Below are 19,385 nucleotides of genomic sequence, written 5' to 3' on the forward strand. Positions count from 1 at the left end.
TAATAGGGGACAGGGATGCACTGAGGGTCCAGGTACACAGGAGCAGGGAGACCATGGAATCCCAGAGCAGTGAGGGACACACAGACCTCACCCCTTCTATGGCTTCTCTTTTTTCCAGGGGCTGCATTTCCATGGTGCCTCTACCCAGTGAGCAGACAGATCTCAAAGGCAGACTGCTGACTGGACGTCACCCTTCCATACTCTGATCTACTTGAATCAAGAATGATTCAAGTATTTTAAGTGTTCCATTGCTGCTAATAATAGAAAACACTTAAAATACTCTGATATCTGGACTTTTAGAGGATATGGGTGGGGTAGTAGCATCACCTTTCCCTTTCTTTTTTTCCCCTCAGTGTAAATGGCCTCCTTTATGACTTTGTAATAGACATTAATTCTGAAACCGAATAGGCCAAATAGAATAAAAACTCTGATAACACTTGTGGATTTCTACAATATGTATAAACTTGCTTTTTTAAAATCCATATCATTGTAGCACTGGACTAAATCTTAGATCATTAGAAGTCAGTTCTTTATGGACAGGTCATTAGAGACAATTAATTTCAACCACAAAAGACCAAGACTCAGCAAACATGAGTTTCCCCGAAACGCAAGGATGGTTGGTGACAGAGTCAGGATTTGCCCGATGTCTTACTTCCTAACTCAGGCTCCTTGCAGGACATTATACTGTGATGCACCTATAACCAGCACACAAGCCAAGTGGCCTTAGTTATCATTTGACGTTTACTAAATAATGTCAATGGGTCTGCCATTATATATACTCAACTAAAACTATCACCTTGTTGGGCTAGCAATCTGAAAGCCCCTTAACAATATATAGCTTTCTTAATTTTTCCCGTGGATATCATCATTCCATGAATTTGCTCTGAAGAGAAAGTTAAACATGTTTTCATGTGCATTTTAGATGACTCCCTCCTCTTCCTGTCCAATTTCTTTCATCTATCTATCTATCTATCTATCTATCTATCTATCTATCTAATTAGTTTCAAGTATACAGTACATTGGTTAGACATTTATATAGTTTATAAAATGATCCCCCTAATTGCTCCTTTTCTCCTTTGGTTTTCCACCTAGCCAATACATTAATGCTAACTGCATTCCCTGTGCTGTGTTCCGTATCCCCATGACTATCCATCAGCTACTAATTTGTACTTCTTTAACCCTTCACCCCATTCTCCCAACTCCCCCTCCCCTCTGTCTGTCATCAAATTGTCCTCTATATTTGTGAGTCATTTTTGATTAATTTGTTCTTTTTATTCCTTAGATGCCTGTCTAATTTCTCATGTCTCAGGAATATCAGTTTAAAGTTCTACATTTTGGACCATTATATTAATCATGTTTTTACTTAGTAAGATCCTGAATGTAAAAGTGGGGGAATATCTTTTTTTTAAAGATACTTATGCCATTAATTATTTTTTTCTTTTAAACCTTAGAGAATATATTTTTTAAATGTTTATAGAATTGGCCTCACTGTACTCATATATTATGTACGCTACATTATCGAGATAAAAAGTACTCTATTAAAATCATAGATTCCACTAATAACATTGACAGATTTAGTGTATAGGATTCTGCAAATAGAAGAGTGAATAATTCATAGTAAGATCAACCATAATTAGCTAGGGAAAAATTACCAAGATCGATAGGTTTAGATCACATATTCATTTTTCCCTTTAGTGAAACCAAACAAATCACACAAATAGAGAATTCAAATAGTTATTTTAGCATTTTTTCCCCCACTCTGTATGACTCTAAGAATTCTTAATGCTGAGCTGACAGAATTTAAGTTTGTAGACCAAAACTCACTGACCAGCAACCTCATTCTTTATTTCTTCTATTGATATTTCATAATCTTGGTTAGTTTTTATGAAAAATATGTACTTACATGACTTACATATACATATATACATAAAAAATAAATATGGGATTTTTTGTTTTCCTAGTAAGACTCCTGAACCTTACCAGAATAAAAATAATGATACCTTATGTGTCAGAGAAACAATAGATTATATTTCTGATACTTTACAAAATTTTGTGTAAGAGAAATAATATAAAATTATGTATTTCTATAGAAATGGATATAGTTTTAAGGAAAAAAGTTCTTTTAAATCAAAAAATAAACAGAAAATATACTCAAATGTTGAAGTCATTAACTGAGGAGAAGGCAGAAACCCTTTAGAATCAAAATTTACGTTGAACATGGAGGCACAAGTCGATCAGACATGGCTTTGGCAATGGAAACCACAGACAGACTGACTCAAAGACAGCTCGACAACTGCCAACATGACTATTGGGAGTGCTGCCAAAAAGCCAAAGGCTGGGATTACCACCCAATGCCTGGCATTCTCGTACTCGTGTTTGAAGCTTTCTCCCTTATATTTCATCCAATATTTTTGTTTGGCTCAAACGCATCAAGAATTCACAGATTTTTTTAGATCATTAAATGTTCTTATTTTCAAGAAATATAACATTAGTTGTAAAAGAGCACACTTTTTCTCTGAAGTGTAAAGAAAATTTTGGTGACTTGCTTTAAGTTCAACTAGAGAAATCAGCATTAAAGTCTGTTTATTTTATGAGGTTACTCTTTACCCACAAATTATGAAATAATTTAGTATTTCATTGTATCATAAACTGATATAGAACTGGTCTTTTTTTTATAGCTCTAATGTCTTGGTCTTCACATGGCCCCCAAGGCTAAGTTGGTCCCTGTGAGGGGTTCCAATGATAATGAAGTGTGGTTATAAAGAGAAGCAGTTGCTCATCTACTTCCCTGAGTTCTGAGGAAGGCAGGAGGCCAGAACTACCTTCTGAGGGACAAGAGACATGTGCTCCAGTTTCTTATGGTAATGTCCACTTAATTTGCCTGCTGATTTGCTGGCCACTGAGGTATGTGAGTTTTGGCCTACAATTCTAGGCAAACACTTGCATTAGGCCCTTCATCTGCCATTAGACATATTCCCTATTAGGAATTCTTGGAGTCATACATAAAAACCAATTTTTTACCCAACTTTAAAAATTGTACATATCCTCCTGGGAAAGCTTACCTTTGGATCTCGAAGGAACAGAGCCTTAAGGATCAGTGAGTGTATATCCCCAATTCGTGGATAATGCATCAGAAGGCCAAGACAGGTCTGGTAGTTACTAGAGATCACTAAATAAGAAGGAAAAAAAATAATTCAGAAGCAATGCTTCTTAAGATGTTTGTATCACTGAGAATAAAAAAATAACTGAGACTCAGAGAAAGCAAACCAATAACTCAATTGATTTGATAAAAGGAAACAGGGAGAAGGAATCTTTACCAAATGGCCTTTGAAGTAACACACTGTACTGTTAGCTGCAGTCTAATATACTAGCACTTATCCTTAGGGGCTGTTGGAAGGAAGAGCCTCGGATATAGATATGTGTGCATGTTTGCAATATAAATAAACTTATAAGCATGCATATTTACTGCCATTTATATGGCTGTATTTAAATGTCTCCAGTTTTGCTGCTTAGGAATTCGAACAAAAATCTTAGGAAAGGGAAAAACTAGTTTAAAATTTTCATAAAATAATATTTACCCTGATTATACTTCATAACTTACATGTTACATATATTCTTTTGTATATATAAATATTACATAAATCAAAATTTAAAAAATGCAATTTCTTCCAGTTATTTGTTTTTCTAAAAGTAAAAAAAATGGGAAAATATCTATGCAGCATTTCTTGGATGAAAAATGTCAAAAATTTTCATAGATAAGCCCAACTGTGTGCCTTAGACTGTCATTTAATTTTTTTTTTATATTAACCTAATTATGGGCACAATTACTAAAAACATCTTTTCAGGCAGGTCTATGTAAACTATTTCATTTCTTGGCAATTTATCTGCCACTGCTGTCACTGTTGGGCCCATTAATGATACTTGTTTTGTAAGCCGCACTGAGTGACTCCACAGCACTGATTGTGAAGGAACTTTACAGTTAGAACTTCCTGTGGCTGTAACAGAGCCCTTTTTATTAATCAGAGTAGTTAGTTGAAAAATATTTGATAGGAAAACAACTGTGGACAACACAAATCAGAAACAATTGTTTGTGACCAGAAATACTGTTAATTCTTAAATTTCTTTTCCTTCCTCTGTTGGAAACACCATGTCACGCTATAGCTTCCTACCCCTCCCTCTGCCCATTACATTATGGAGAAAGGAGACAGGACTGGGCAAAATGAATAATTATAATCTATGTAAGGAATCACTTTATCATCTTCATTTCCGTTGCTGATCTGACAGCTTGTAATTTCATACATCTGCTTTCATTTGTAAGGCGCTCACTTATCCTACTCTTTCTATATCTGTTCAGACTCTTCTTATTCATTCATTTTGTCACATTCAAACTCAGTTACCTGTTGTCCTTTTTTCTCTAGAATTCAAAAAGCTAGGATATTGAGAATAGTATAATGTTTTCATGTATAGTCCTCCTATGAGATCTAACAAATAAATAAAATTTAGGTAATCAACTCATATTTCATAACTTGGAAAGTTATTCTCTCAAATGCTATGATTATATATTAGTAACTGACCAAGGAAGAGTTTTTTGTAAGAGAGGCAGGAGAGTTTTGTGGAAATGGTTCTTGGCTTGGGATTCAAAGATGTGGGTTTGAATCCTGGGACATCATTTGAATATTTCATAAAAAGTTGCTCAAAGATTAAATGACATAATCTGTGTGACTGATTTATAGCAGCTCATCAAAACCTGTTAAAAGTAACCTCTCTGAGCTCAAGTTTAGTCATTGGAAAACAACTTTCTGATCTAAAAAAAATTATCTGCCTACCCCATTCAATACAAAAATCATATGTAGAATTTTACCTGCATTATCTCATACAGTTTCTATGACAATCTTCTTATAAGATACAATTACTATCCCTGTTTTACAAATGAAAAACTGATACTTGTAAAGGTTAACTCATTTGACCAAATCACACAGCCCTTGGTGTATAAGGCCAGGTATAGTACATATTTAGAAATATCTGTAAATTCTTGTATTTAGCTACCAAAATATCATATAAAACGAATAATCATGGATTAACTATAAAACAAAAATGGGCTAACAACAAAAAAAAGAAAACTTTACATCAAGGCTTTAACATAATTTATTATACCTCTCCCTGATAAGAAAGCCAATGTGGACGCACGTGTCCTGCAAGGTAACACAGAAAGCATTCGATAAATGCAATGTACTCTGAAAAAAAAAAAATTTGTTGTAGGCCTACTACATGCAGGAAAAAATACATTATTACTACATTTAGTGTTCTCAACTATTTAAATACCCTTACTATTTAATATTCCCAGTTATAAAAAGGCAACATACAAAATGGATTTCAAATAGACCAGAAAACTAGGTGGGGTTAGGGAGTAAATCATAAATAAAAATGACAAAATGTTTATTCTTTAAAATCTTAGAGAAAGCCAAGTATAAAACAGGGTTATATCCTTCTCCATACAGAGTGATTTTCATCTAGTGTTTAAGTCCCTCATAAGATTTTGTCCTTCTAGGTTTTCCTCCCCAACTGCCACTGTGACAATGGTCTCTCTGAGCACCATCAATCACTGCAATAACCACTTTCAAAACCACACACTCTTCTGAAAAATAAAAAATGGAATGGTTCTTATTTCTCTAGTAGCTTTTGTACAAAATAATATGAGACTTTTCAACTGAAGTTTTAGAAAGAGGACAATCTCAAATTCAGAGTAGTCCACTCTTTGTCTAGAAAAAGACTTTTAAAATTGCTATTCTCATTGCTTTTCAAGCTTAATAAACTTTAAACAGAATTTATTTTAATCGGAGATCAAAAAACACAAGAGATCTCTACTCAAGATTTACACCTTTAAACATACAGTGCTGCAACTGAAAGGCGGTAAGTAAGCAAGCACCAGGGGCAGGGCTGCTGGTGGCTGGGTGTGAACACTGGAGAAAGAACTCGGTATTAGAAAAGTCAGAATTGCAGCATGTCAGCTCCAGAGCACCACTGATAGTAGCTATGAAATCTGAAGCAAATCAGTTAACTGCACAGTCTTGAGTTTTCTCTACATCTCTATCTCATTAACCATTAAGGAAATAGATGATACAGTGCAAAAAATTTTAAGTATTTTAAAGCAAGTTATTGCCATTAATGTAATAACTGTAGGAATGTGCTCGGAATGCGGCCCCAAATTCTATTTCCATATTTGTAAAATGTAATGGAAATGAAGTCTGAAAAAATTAGTGTGTATTGAGATTTAGGAAAGAAACAGTAAGCCTGATTCATAGTTTCTGCCTTTCTTAATTTTTAATCCAAATGAAGAAAAACTATAGGTCAGGTTATTTATTTATATGTTTGTTAGTTAATTTGAATACAGATATGTAGGCACATTTTATTTCATTGTGCTTAGTGATTTTTAATGCCATACTCAAAAATATAAATTTGCCAGTAGAAACAGTCGAAGTACAGAAAATATTCAGTATCCTGACAATATCCCTTTCTTTTTGTTAGACTTTTGTATTCACTCATTTAATGAACATTTATTATATAACTATTTTGTTCCATACACTGAGTTAAGTCCTAAGGACCTAACGAGAAATAAGACACAATTTCAACTTCCTGTTCATATTCCAGTGGAAGAGAAGCATAAGAATAATCGCAACATAGGACAGAGCTAATGACAATGGCACATACAAAGGGCTGAGACAACTCCTAGAGTGGAAGTCTGTGAGGCTGCTGAGGGTGTCAGCCAACAGCATGTGGAAGCACATGGAGGCAGGACACTGAGTGGCTCCTACCGCGGGGCACTAAAGAGAAATGGAGACCTGGAGGGCGAAAAGTAGGTGGGGGGTTTTGCATATATGTAGAGGATGGAGTTTAGATTTTACTCTGTATTCGTTAGCATTCACTGAAGAACTGTAAGTCATGTGATCAGATCTGTTTCTCAGGAAGAATGACGCTGGCACAGGGGGATAGTGAGAGGGAGGAAAAGAGGGACAAGAGGCAGGGGGCCAGGTAAAGTTCCTGGTGATACTACAGAGGAGAGATGACTACCTGAAGAGAGGAATGGGCAGAGGGATATATATAGTGGGCAGAAACTGCTGGAAAAATGAATAGGTCTTTTACGTGTTTAAATTTGGGGAGTGTGTGCTTATGGGAAACAGAAAAGCAATAGCAGACAATAAGACTTAGTAAAAATATTAACAAATTTACATAATAAGGCTACTTAAAGGATATAGCAACTTATAATTATTTCTTTGTGGATGTTTTAAACATAGTTTTTATTTTTATGAAAGTCATCCATGTATTTAGTTTAAGGAGTCAAATCATTCTATAAGTCTGGTTATAAAAATAGCACTTGCTATCTCCTACCCCCTATTTCCCACTCCCCAGAAGCATTTGCTTCGTTTCAGCTGATTAAAAAAAATTTTTATCTTCTATATTGAGGAAATAAAAAAACATGCTAATGTTACTAGCTCTCATTTTAAATGTTATCTACTAACTGTCCACTCAAGAAGACAAAGCTTTAACTTGTCCTTAGCAGTGAAACCCAACCCTCCGTCAACCTCCACATCACACACGAATTCTTTGTCTCTTCCCCCATGAAGTTACATCATATTTTAGTTAGATCAATTTTTAGAGTTTTCATTTTTACAACTAGGCAAATGTTAGCACAGCTGAGCATTACAGTATATCGTGACTACTTTCCTTTCTTGCATAGTTTCAGTTTTTTCCTGGAGTTTATAACTATCTTGTTTTTCATTTGTCTTGTGTATGTATTTAACACTAATTTAACCTTAAATGCTCTCCCAGTCCTATAAATCTCCTTTCAACACTTTTCAAAATTTTAAATATTTTGTCTATTTCTGGGTTTTTTTTTTGAAGAAATTTCTCATGAGGCCTTTGGCCTGCTCCTTCATCTTGGGGACGCCTTTTACCTCTTCCAAGTGTTATACCCTTATTTCCTAGAAAACCCAGATTACTCTCTTTTTTGTTTTACTTTCCCATTTTGGTAGAGCATATCCTCCAAAAGTTGCCAAAACTTGGAAGCAACCAAGATGTCCTTCAGTAGGTGAATGGATAAATTGTGGTACATTCAGATAATGAAATACTATTCAGTGCTAAAAAGAAATGAGCAATCAAGCCCTGAAAAGACATGGAGAAAACTTAAATGCATAGTACTAAGTGAAGGAAGTTAATCTGAAAAGGTTACATAATGTATGATTTCAACTATATGACAGTCTTAAAAAAATAAAACTATGGAGACAATAAAAAGATAAGTGGTTGTCCCAGGTTGTTGCAGGTTAGAGGGGAGGAAAGAATAAACAGAACACAGAGGATTTTAGGGCAGGAACACTACTCTGTGTGAGACTACAATGATGGATACATGTCATTATACATTTGTCTGAATGCACAGAATGAACCACAAGGTGGACTTTGGGTGATCACGATGTATCAGTGCAGGTTCATCAACTGTAACAAATTTTATACTGCAGTGAAGGATGCTGACAGTGAGGTTAGCTGTGTGTATGTAGGGGTGGGGATAGAAGAGAACTCTGTACTTTTTGCTCAATTTTGCTGTGAATCTAAAAATTCTCTAAAATATAAAGTCTCTAAAAAATAAAAGAATAAAAAATCTAGACATTAAAAAACAATGATGTGCTACTATGGTATACTAGCCTATGTCAGTGAAATTTTATAAGATATTTAAACTAAAATATAAATATAAATGGTATTTGTAACTCAAAGGGTACAATAATATCCACATCTGAGATGGTCATAAAAACGACTGGAAATGTTTAATGTCTGAGAGGGAAGAGAGCTGGCAGTCAGGAACTGCTTAGACACTCCTACAAAAATAAGACCACCAATTTATGCTTTGAGAAAACCTCTGTGACACATTACCCTGTGATTTAAGAGAGTCTTTGTTTCTAGTCCCTGAGGTTGAGTAAAGCTTTTCCAGAAAAGACATGTAAATTCAATCGTAGTTGAAACAAACTGCATTTTGACATCAGTATAACGTTGAAAATGCTCTTAATGAGAAAACAGAGAAAGAGGAATTCTAGAGTGATGGAAACACTGGCAGATAGACAGGTAGTGGTTGAAAAGCAGAGATCTAAAATGAAATAAAAAAGAACAATGTTTTATACCATGAAGAAGTCACAATTGTCACACCAGGCTAGGTTAAGAAATGGCTAAGGAGAGAGATCTTTACAGAAAACTGAGGAAAATTATAGTTTTGTAATATGTTTATGCTGGCTGAAAAAACAAATTGGGAAGTAGGTAGAAGTGCCAAGAAGGAAATTTTTCCATTTACAAAGTGTTCAGGGAGAAAGTAAATTAAAAGAGATTAATATTTGAGAGATAATTTCTGATTAGAAAAATCTACAGTTAAATGAATTTGATTATAGTGTTTAAGTATTAACACAATTCATAAGAAAAATAGAAGGTATGTTACACTGTAATGAGAGAAAATGTTTTTCCTTGATCCTAGTTGAAAAAATAAAAATTTAAATCAATAAAAATGTGAAAAATTTTAGATGCTTAATTTAAAAAGTAGACAATGCTTTCTTTAAAAAGTCATGTAGAAAAGTGTATTTAAAAAAATCATTATTCACTTGAGTTGATATTCTAAGAGTTTTTGGGCACCTATCCTTAGCCATTTCTGCACACAAATCCATGTCCCGCCCCAAGGTGTCTAGAGTACCCTTTGTCTGAGATCACTCCAAATACTACCTGAACACATGCAGAACTTCAGATGCTCTGAGATAGGGAAGAACTATAAAAGGTGGTTCTGGTCCTGAGGAGCCTGCAATCTAGTTGAGAAGATGGGACTAACATGCAACAATAAGGAACAAATAAGATAGAATATGATCAAGTGCTATGTTGAGTGGTATTGATTAAAATCTTACAGGACTGCAAAAGTGAGAGATCAATGAGGGCTAGAATAACTGGGGAGAGTTTAGGAAAAAGCTACCTTGACTTAGGTCTGAAAATAGAAGCACGATTTAGATAGAGCCAGGGGAAAAGGGGGAACAAGAGTGACTTATAGTATGAAATAAGTCAGTAAAAAAAAAATCATGTGATGAGAGTATGGCTATTAATAAACTATAGGAGTCATGGCTTATAATATTTTCTTATGTCTTAACGTTTATCCTTTTGGATATAATCTTAATCCATATAATCTGGCAAAGAATCCAAAAAGCACTTCTTATAACACATAAGGGAGTAAAGATGTTTATGGTTTGATTAAAATGTTAGGGAATAATTCTCTTTAGAAATGGATACTGTGTACCTTTAGTAAAGCAAAAGTTTTTCAAAAACAGCCATTTGACCATCACTGCAAAGTTAAAATCTGTATAGATAATGTTCGTAGTGTTATTTTTTTCCAATGTGAATTTCACTTTTACTTAATAAGATCAAGGTAGAGCTTGAGGAATAGAAAAGGTAATGTGAGAACCAGTCGGCTTGTCAACAGTCACGTGGCCCTGAGCTGGTTTCCCTAACTTCTAAACTTGGAGACTGGGCTCAGTCTCTGAAATCTCATCAAGAACACAGTGTTTGTAAGAAATCTATTAAGCAGTTGAATATTATACCTGCCTCACTGAATTGCTTTCAAAGATAATAAGAGCTTTGTTCAAGGGATATTAAGAAAATCTTAACGCTTTTGTTAAAAATTAAACATCAGGTGCTGACAGCAGTGAAGTGGGTAAATAAGAACTGAGTAGAGGCACTTAGATCTACCCACAGAGTGTGATTGTTTTAAACTACTTTACTGTCAGGGCATTGTATTAGTTTGCTAGGGCTGCTGTAACAAAGTATCCAAAACTGGATGGTTACAACAAAAGGAATTTGTTGTCTAACAGTTCTGGAGGCTAGAAGTCTAAAACCAAGGTGCTGTCAGGGCCATGCTCCCTCTCCAACCTGTAGGGAAGAATCCTTCTTTTTCTCTTTTAGCTTCTTGTGGCAGGGCTGTTTCTTCTGACGGCTCTAGGGAGAATCTGTTCTATGACTTTCTCCTAGCCTTTGGTGACAGCTGGAAATCCTTGTCATTTCTTGGCTTGTAGATGAATCACTGCAATCTTTGCCTCTGTTTTCATATGGTGTTATTTTCCATGTTCTCAGTCATATTTCAGTCAGGGCCTGCCCTACTCCAGTACAACCTCACCTTAACTAATTATATCTGCAACCACCTATTTACAAATAAGGCCATATTCTGAGGTACTAGAGGTTAGGACTTCAATATATGTTTTGGAAGAATATAATTCAACCTATAACAGGCCTCATTATCTGTGCCTGTAAAATCAGGATATAGGATTAAATACAGTGAATCTTAACCATTTTTTAAATAGATATTCCTTTGGGAAGATGATGAGACCTATATACCCCTGACCCAGGGAAACACACACCTGTACAGTATTTTGCACAGTGTCAGGATGATCACAGGCCCTTTGAAAGCCGCCATTGAACCCCTAGGAGGTATGGACCCAAGTAAAGAATGCTGTCACTGAAGGAAGGCTCTGAGTTTCTCAAAGTACATCATCCTTTGAGCTACAAATATATTACCTATAGCTCCAAAAGGACACATGTAATGCCCAAAGCCATCACCACTCTGGATGCTACAGGCAGGGCATCATGAGTCAGAATCCACTGCGATGGAATAAAAACTTGACACCAATGTTCCATTTGGAATGCTGAAGCTGGCAAATTGTTCATCTTCCGCTAGTTCTTGACCTTGGCCTACAATGTAAGCTCATCTAATTAGTACTGCCCTCCCATATATTCTAGCCCATCTTGTCCTGTGTCTGCTTCCTGCTACTCCCCACTCTCTCAATCCTTTTCTCTGAAAACCAATGCCTTTCTCTCTGAGCTTAGCCTTCCTGGAGCCACAGCTGTCCCTGCAACCTCCAGTGGTGGTGGTGGTGGTGAGGGGCACCACCTTGCCTCTCCGACTCTGTTTCCAAACTATTGCTTCCTATCTTCCTCTGAAGTTCATGCCATCTATCTATACCTCCATCAAGTCCCTTCATTGCTGTCATCTGTGCACCAAGATAGCTGGCAAATAGTAGGCACTCCATAAATACTGGTTGAATGGTTGATTCTTTGAATAAATAATTGAATAAAAGATGTTTTCTTGGTTACTCTTCTACATTTATTTGAAACTTTCATTGCTTTACTCACTGTGCTGCTTTCTACATCTTTCTCTATCATGATTCTAGGTGAAGTGTCCACGGAGGACCAAACAAAAATCCCAGCTCCCTCAGAATTCCTTGCTCTCCTAAATGACCTACTTTCTCCTTTAATAACATCATCCATTTTGGTCCCACCCAGAACTGCTCCATGTCTTCTTGTTTGACCATAACCTCTGATTTTGGCTCTCATACTCTACCTCTAATTCCTTGACACTGATTTCCCCATAGTTTTTCCCTGGCCACGTTTCCCTCCCTCTGCATCCTAAACCACTCTCTTAAAATGCATTCAACACCCTCTGCCCTCCTGCCTCCCTTCAGATATGCCTAATTCATTTGGATGTGGGCCTAACTTGAAGCTGGAATCATTACCTTCCTCCTTTGTATCTTGCCTGGACTGGTGAGCATGGCCAGGAAGAAACATAAACTTGAAGGCTGGTGCCACTGCCCACTGCTTGTCTCCGTAGGATCCTCAACAGCTAGATCAGGCTTGTCCTAATTCTTGGTCAGCCATTTCCCAGCCATTCCTTTCAAACCCCTAACATTAACCTGACCCATTCATAGCAGACAATCTTGCTTGCTTGTTTATCAGACATGGAATTCCTCTAATTTCCACCTTTTCCACCTATAAACTGGTCTTCTTCTGAAATCTGCCTAGTGCCTGCCTCCTTTCAGGATCAGCATGTATTTATTCCTATTCCACAGCTAGTCTTCCACAGGACTCCTGACCTCTGAGCCCTTATTTCTTCAATTATGTCACTAAAAGAATATTTGTCAGGAAGATTACTCTGCACTGGGAGCTGTTTTAGATGGTAGGACACAGTAGGAAAACCAAGACAGAAAAAATCCTGTCCTTCGTTGGGGTGTATGTGGGGGTATGAAGAACAAATAACAAACAAGTAAAAAACTTCAATAATTTATAAGATAATTAACCTTTTCATAGATCTTATCCATGGAACAGGAGGGAAAAAATAGTGCTGACAGGTGAAGGAGGAACTTAAGACTGGTTTCAGAAGTAAACCTCTCCATCAGCTCTCCCCCACCTCCAAGGTGCCCTGGTCTCATTCTAAAGACAGCTATCAACATTCCTTGCCCTTGCATTGACCTCTAGTTATATCTATCTTCTCTTCTCTACTGACTTTCTCTAAAGATTACTCTACATATGCTATCTCCACGTTCTATCTTCTTTATTGGGTTGACTTTTTAGTTGAAAATGTAATGCATACATTAAACTACACCAGCAACAAAACTGTAGACAATGCTATTGTAATTTTTAACTATCCAGGCTCCCTTTAACCCACTGGGATCCATCTTCTACCCCACCACTCCATCATATCCATTCTGGCAAAGGTATCCCACAGAACCACATCTGCGGGGACTTTTCCAGACTTACTTCACTGTACCTCAGCATTCCTGACCCCTGTCACCTTCCTTGGCTCAGATAATATAGTTCTGTGAGGTTATAACACAAGTTCTTCCTTCTGTGGTGTTAACCCTGAAAACTAACTTAAACACTGATGTTAAACACAGTGTTCCACCTTTGCCCACGTTCTTTTTCTGTAAGCACTGACCATAGGTAGGCTAACCACATAATTCTTATGATCCTAATGAGATGTCTTTGAGAGTGAGAGTGGGCAGTATTAATAACTACTACTCTTGCATAGCAGGTGGAAACCGAGACTGTCCCAAACGAACTGGAACCTATGGTCACCCTATTCTTGGGAGATCACATCCCTTGTTATGGGTTTAACTAACACATATCTATTAATCGTGTAAAACATTATGTAGCCTTGATACTCACATTGACCTTTATTTCCCAAATCTTCAAGTTATTCTTTCTTACAGATACCTCACTTCCAGTATAGCCAAAACTCAATCACTTCCATTCCTAAAACCTACCATTTCTTATATTTCCTATCCAAGTTATACATATTACTGGGTCACTCAACTCTCCAAGCTGGGGATCATTTTAGACTTCCTGTTCTCCCTCACCCATCATAATCACCAAGACATGCTGACTTTGGTTTTAAAGATTTCTCCGATATACTATTTCCCTCCCTGGACTACTCTCATAACCTTTTATCCGATTTCATTGTTCCAGTCTTGTCTTTTGCAAGTCTATTTTACACTGCTGCCAGAGTGACATAAAACTGACCACAGTTCTGATTTGAACCTTTCAATAGCTCACTATCACTTACAGGATCAAGACTTTTACCACGATCCCATTCCTGTTTATCTCGTTAGTCTATCTCTCTCTTTTCATTCTAATAATACCAAATAGCTTCTAGCACACGCACATATACACAACCTCCATTAAGCTGTTTCCCACTTATTCGTGCTGCCAGGAATGCAAGTCCCCTTATTTAGCTTGCCAACATCTACATCGTTGTCTCTAGTCACCCACAGCTGGCCAAGAGGGGAGCTCAGTGCCTCTCCTTTAAACTTTCTAACTATCTGTCCAAAACTCAACCACATCAGCGGATATGTTAGTTTGAAATTAATTACATCAGTCTTTCCTATGAGTTGGTAAGCTTCTTGGGGACAGGGACAGTCCCCCTTAAATACTAATAAATAGTCATCCTGTTTTAGAAGATCTCATCCACTGCTATGGTTTTAAAAAGGCAAATTAAATTGGACTAAATACTGAAATGAATAAACGACTTGCATTTTTCCACATGTGCTCATATGTTTTATAACAACATCAATGGAGGGATTAAAAAATGTGTAAGAGCTTCAGCTGCCAAAAATTTGCCTGTTTTATGAAATTAATTTTAAAATTTCAGCATAGGAAACAGAATGATTAAATTAAAAATATAGTTGTGATATGCCAAAGTTAAGAAAAGAGCAAATAATTTTTAAGACTATAGAAAATCAAAATAAATTTTAATAATTCTTTAGTTTGAAATATTTTGTGAAAATATTATCCAAAAGCATTTTTAAATAAGAAGTTTCTCATTCCTTTTTTTTAATTACTGATATTAAAAAAAATTCTGCAACTTTAAAATGGGAAACTAGTATTGAATATTCTAAAATCTAGTATCCATAAAATCTACTCAAACATCCTTCTTTACTTCCCAGATGTTTCCTCTTATGATTTCCACATTCTTATATGATTAACTTTGAATCAGAAAGAAGGTACTTTTTACTTTGTCTGTCAAAACTCAAACTATTTGACCTTCAAGGCACAGAAAAAAAAACACACTTTTTGGATAAAATGTGGTACTCCTGTCATTTATTCATTCAAGTAATTTTGGAGAAATTGAAAAAGTATAATCTAAAATTTTAGAGAATATTATTAGTGTTACCAGAGGCATAACAAGAGCATCTGGCACAACTAGTATTCAATGAATAAATACAAGAGAGCCACATAGCAATTTAACAGTCAAGATTATAAATGACTCCAAATAGTTTATAGTCTTCTGAAAAAGTCCTACTCTCATGATAGTTTTTTATTTCCTACTTAGTCATCACTTTATGCAATCTTTCCTAATTATATTTTGGTTTACAAATATTGTTTTGTGAACTGTAATTATTTTTCTGAAAAGGAAAATGAAATAAAGGATTGTTTTGAAATTTAAAACATGCTCTGATATTTTCTTCAAGCTGAGGATTATCCGACTATTCAAAAGGGACAGGCACTGGCTTTCCAGCTATGGCAAGCACCCTAAAGTAGATCAGATGAGATGGAATACAGTTACCATTTGGCACTCCATTGAGAAATACATTTGGCCAACATATAACTGAGAAGCTAAAATAATTTTAAATGTAATATTTATATTTTTAAATTGACAAGTTGTTAATACTATAAAAACAGCTCAAATCTCCTGATAAACATCCTTGAATACTACCTACCTGTCAGAAGGTGGAGCTCTAAACATATCTGAAATACTGGCTTTTTCTATATGCATTTCACAAATGTGTGTAATGAGGAGATTAAAGTAAGAGTAAAGTCTTTAGAAAAATGGTTCTGAAGAAGATTCCAATTCTCTCAAGATAAAATCACCCACATCTCTCAATATGTACATGGTTAACTAACAAAAAAGATATTTACTATGTTCCTTTGAAACTTCAATGTACTGCCTCCCGTAAAATGTAGGCATGATAATTCAGAATAAAAGACAAAGTATATTTAAAAGATTAAAAAAATTTTAAAAAATCAGGATCACCTACTTGAATTGTAGGCAAGGTCATTAACACTTACAAGCATCTCGGATGTAGAGTAACATGGCTATGAAGATATAATCCACTAAACTCAGGCTGAGGCCATCTGCAAACAAGGCATCCCAGACCACCAGGAGATCCTGCAGGGGGAACTCTCGTCCAAACAGCAGCCGTACCCATCGTCTGGAGAAAAACAAAACCAAATTCAGAAAACAGTACTTTTCAGAGTAACATAAAGAGAGAAATCATTTTTCCTCTGTGAAAAAATTATAATTTTTAACTGATCACAGTGAGCAAATATTATATATCAAAAATATAATAAAGTAAAATCTAAGTTTTAAGCTTTCGAATGAATTTTGTAATTTTATAACTATGCCAATGTCATTAAACTTTATTTCTATATGTATAAAACAAAAGTACAACATTTGAAAAGGGTAGAAATCTTTTCTATTTAATAGAAATCGCAAACCTCAAAAAGGCAAAGAGAAAAGTAAATGTATTGTGGTCTGCCACATATGTAAGGTTATGGTTAAAAAATATAATTTTCCTAAATTTTATTATCACTACTGATTTTCTTTTTTAACTAGATGTTTGCAAATGGTCATATGACAAAGTACTATAGCCAAATAGAAAACTTCTTTCTCACACTTCACTATTTAAAAAATATTCATTTTAAAATTAAATGAGGGAAAAATAGTAGATATTTATATGTTTTTGGGTCAAGCAGAGTTATTTTAAATGAAACACAGAGTGATACTTAATTTTTAACTTTAGATATACCTGATAAGCGAGGCAATGTTTCTAGATGTGTTTTTCAAAATATAGTCACTTCTAAGGCCAGGAAAATGGATATCTAAGCATAAGCATCTCATAAGAATACTGAACGAGGTTTGTATATGATTTTATATATATACATATATACAATATATGTATATACACATACATATATATACACATACATATATATACACACACATATATATATGTATGTAATTATATAACCATATGATCAAATACTTAAATAGTAACACTTCACACTTTCAACAAACACTATTTATATCTAATTCTTATAAGAAAATTAAAATAATTCACTTTGATATGTTTTTAGCCATTTACTTCTAATTTCATATAACACAGTTATAATTTCCTTACACAAACCTTTCTCTAGGAACTTCAGCTAGAATTCTGTGTGATTCTGGCACATAGCAAAAATTCAATAATGCCAATGTTCCAGTACCACCAAATACTACAGAATAGAGGAAACCGTTAAAAAATTAGTTATTAGATATTACCACTTTGTAGAATTCAAAACCAAACATAACCATCTGTGGGGTTAAAGTGAGGCCAAAAAAAAAGAAAAATCAAATACTTTCTTCAGGAATTATTACATTTAAGGAAGAATCATAACTGTGACAAAGTAGTGCATAATCATACATATGCATCGCAGTCTATTAGGAACCATATGACCAAATACTGAAGTTCTTTTATTCATATTATCAACTTAATCAACAGAATAATTACATTTTATTTTCAACTACATTTGAAATTAAGTTACTCATTTTTTCAGGAAAAAATTCTAATGCCTAAGTCACATTTATCTTTTTAAAAATGTTATTATACTGTTCACGATTTTATCTATCTTTTAATTTACTCCACTGCTAATATGAGAGATGACTAAAACAAAACATATCTTTTTGTCTAACATGCCTATATTTATGCAGCTTAGGAAAAAAACATTGTTCCCCTACACACTTCTAATTCTTTCCAATCACAAATGCTAATATTTACTGGTTTAAGGAGTATAAAACTATCTCTAAATCAAATAGGTGCTCTTCTTAATTACAAAGAATTAACTGGTCTTGCAAAGAGTATTAAGGGATCCAGAGAATGGGCAAAACCGAGAGTAGCTAGATTAAACCATTTTGGGCACCTGTTTAAAGGATCTTTAAACTGGTAACTATATCTTTATTAGTAAATCACTAAACATGTAGAATGTGGTTATTCACAGGTATTCAACTGAGAGAACGAGAAGAAAAATTCATCAGTGTAAAAAACTGATGAGGATCTAATGTATAAGATGGTGACTATATTTGATAACACTGTATTATATAATTAAAATTTGCTAAGAGTAGAACTTAACTGTTCTCACCAAAAAAAAAAAAGAGAGAAAAGAAAGACAGAAAGAAAGAAAGACAGAAAGACAGAAAGACAGAAAGACAGAAAGACAGAAAGACAGAAAGACAGAAAGAAAGAAAGAAAGAAAGACAGAAAGACAGAAAGACAGAAAGACAGAGGTGATATATGTATTAATTAACTAGATGGGAGGAATTCTTTCAGTGCACACCTACATCAAATCTTTAAAATGTATGCTTTAAATATCTTTCACTTCTATTTGTCATTATACCTCAGTAAAGCTGAAAAATATAACTAAATAAGTAAATAAGCATTATCTTGGTTTGATGAACTGGCAAATTTTGGCTGACATTTAACTGATTTCTCCTGGTTCAAATCTAGATGTTAGTACAAAATCAAGCATCATTACCTACAAAATAGTACTGTGTCCTGAACTTGTCTCTTTCACATTTAGAGGTTATTTTAATACTTTCCTTATTTGAATAAGCCCATTTAGAAAATACTGACTGCTGCTGTTTCTTGGAAGGCATTGCTTTTACTTAACACCTTCTTAAGTGTTGGGGGAAAATTTTGTGTTTTCTCTTCTTTCTCCTATAGAAAGAAAAATCACTTTTCAAAAAGTTGACATCATGCTGTAGTAGCAAAAAAAGGAAATAAAGAAGGTTAATACACACCTCAGATTAGAATACAATATTATCTTTTCCCCGTTCCTCAAAGCTCAAATTCCTCTCATTTTCTAATGGACAATCATATCTTTGGTTTCCTCACAGTGTGTCAAAAGCAAAAAAAGGAACAAAACAGCCTATTTTTTAGAAACAGTTTAAATTCCTATTACTTCCATAACAAAATGCCCAGTTATTGCTCAGATTTCTCTTGCAAACTTCCTGC

At 34.8% G+C, this 19,385-nt stretch overlaps 1 protein-coding gene across 7 annotated transcripts in view; it reads right to left on the minus strand.

Moving 5' to 3' along the window:
• Positions 1–19,385, minus strand: part of TBC1D5 (TBC1 domain family member 5) — a 468,533-nt gene that overhangs the window by 113,646 nt on the left and 335,502 nt on the right. For all 7 annotated transcript variants that reach the window (XM_025043592.1, XM_015585816.2, XM_025043594.1 and 4 more), the window contains 2 exons: positions 16,405–16,547; positions 3,063–3,169 (listed from right to left, as the gene is read on the minus strand). In XM_025043592.1, coding sequence (XP_024899360.1) covers positions 3,063–3,169; positions 16,405–16,547 — 250 coding nt within the window. The remainder of the gene's footprint in view (positions 1–3,062; positions 3,170–16,404; positions 16,548–19,385) is intronic.

This window comes from Pteropus alecto, unplaced genomic scaffold, assembly GCF_000325575.1.
Source record: "Pteropus alecto unplaced genomic scaffold, ASM32557v1 scaffold92, whole genome shotgun sequence".
In the NCBI taxonomy this organism is placed as follows: domain Eukaryota; kingdom Metazoa; phylum Chordata; class Mammalia; order Chiroptera; family Pteropodidae; genus Pteropus; species Pteropus alecto.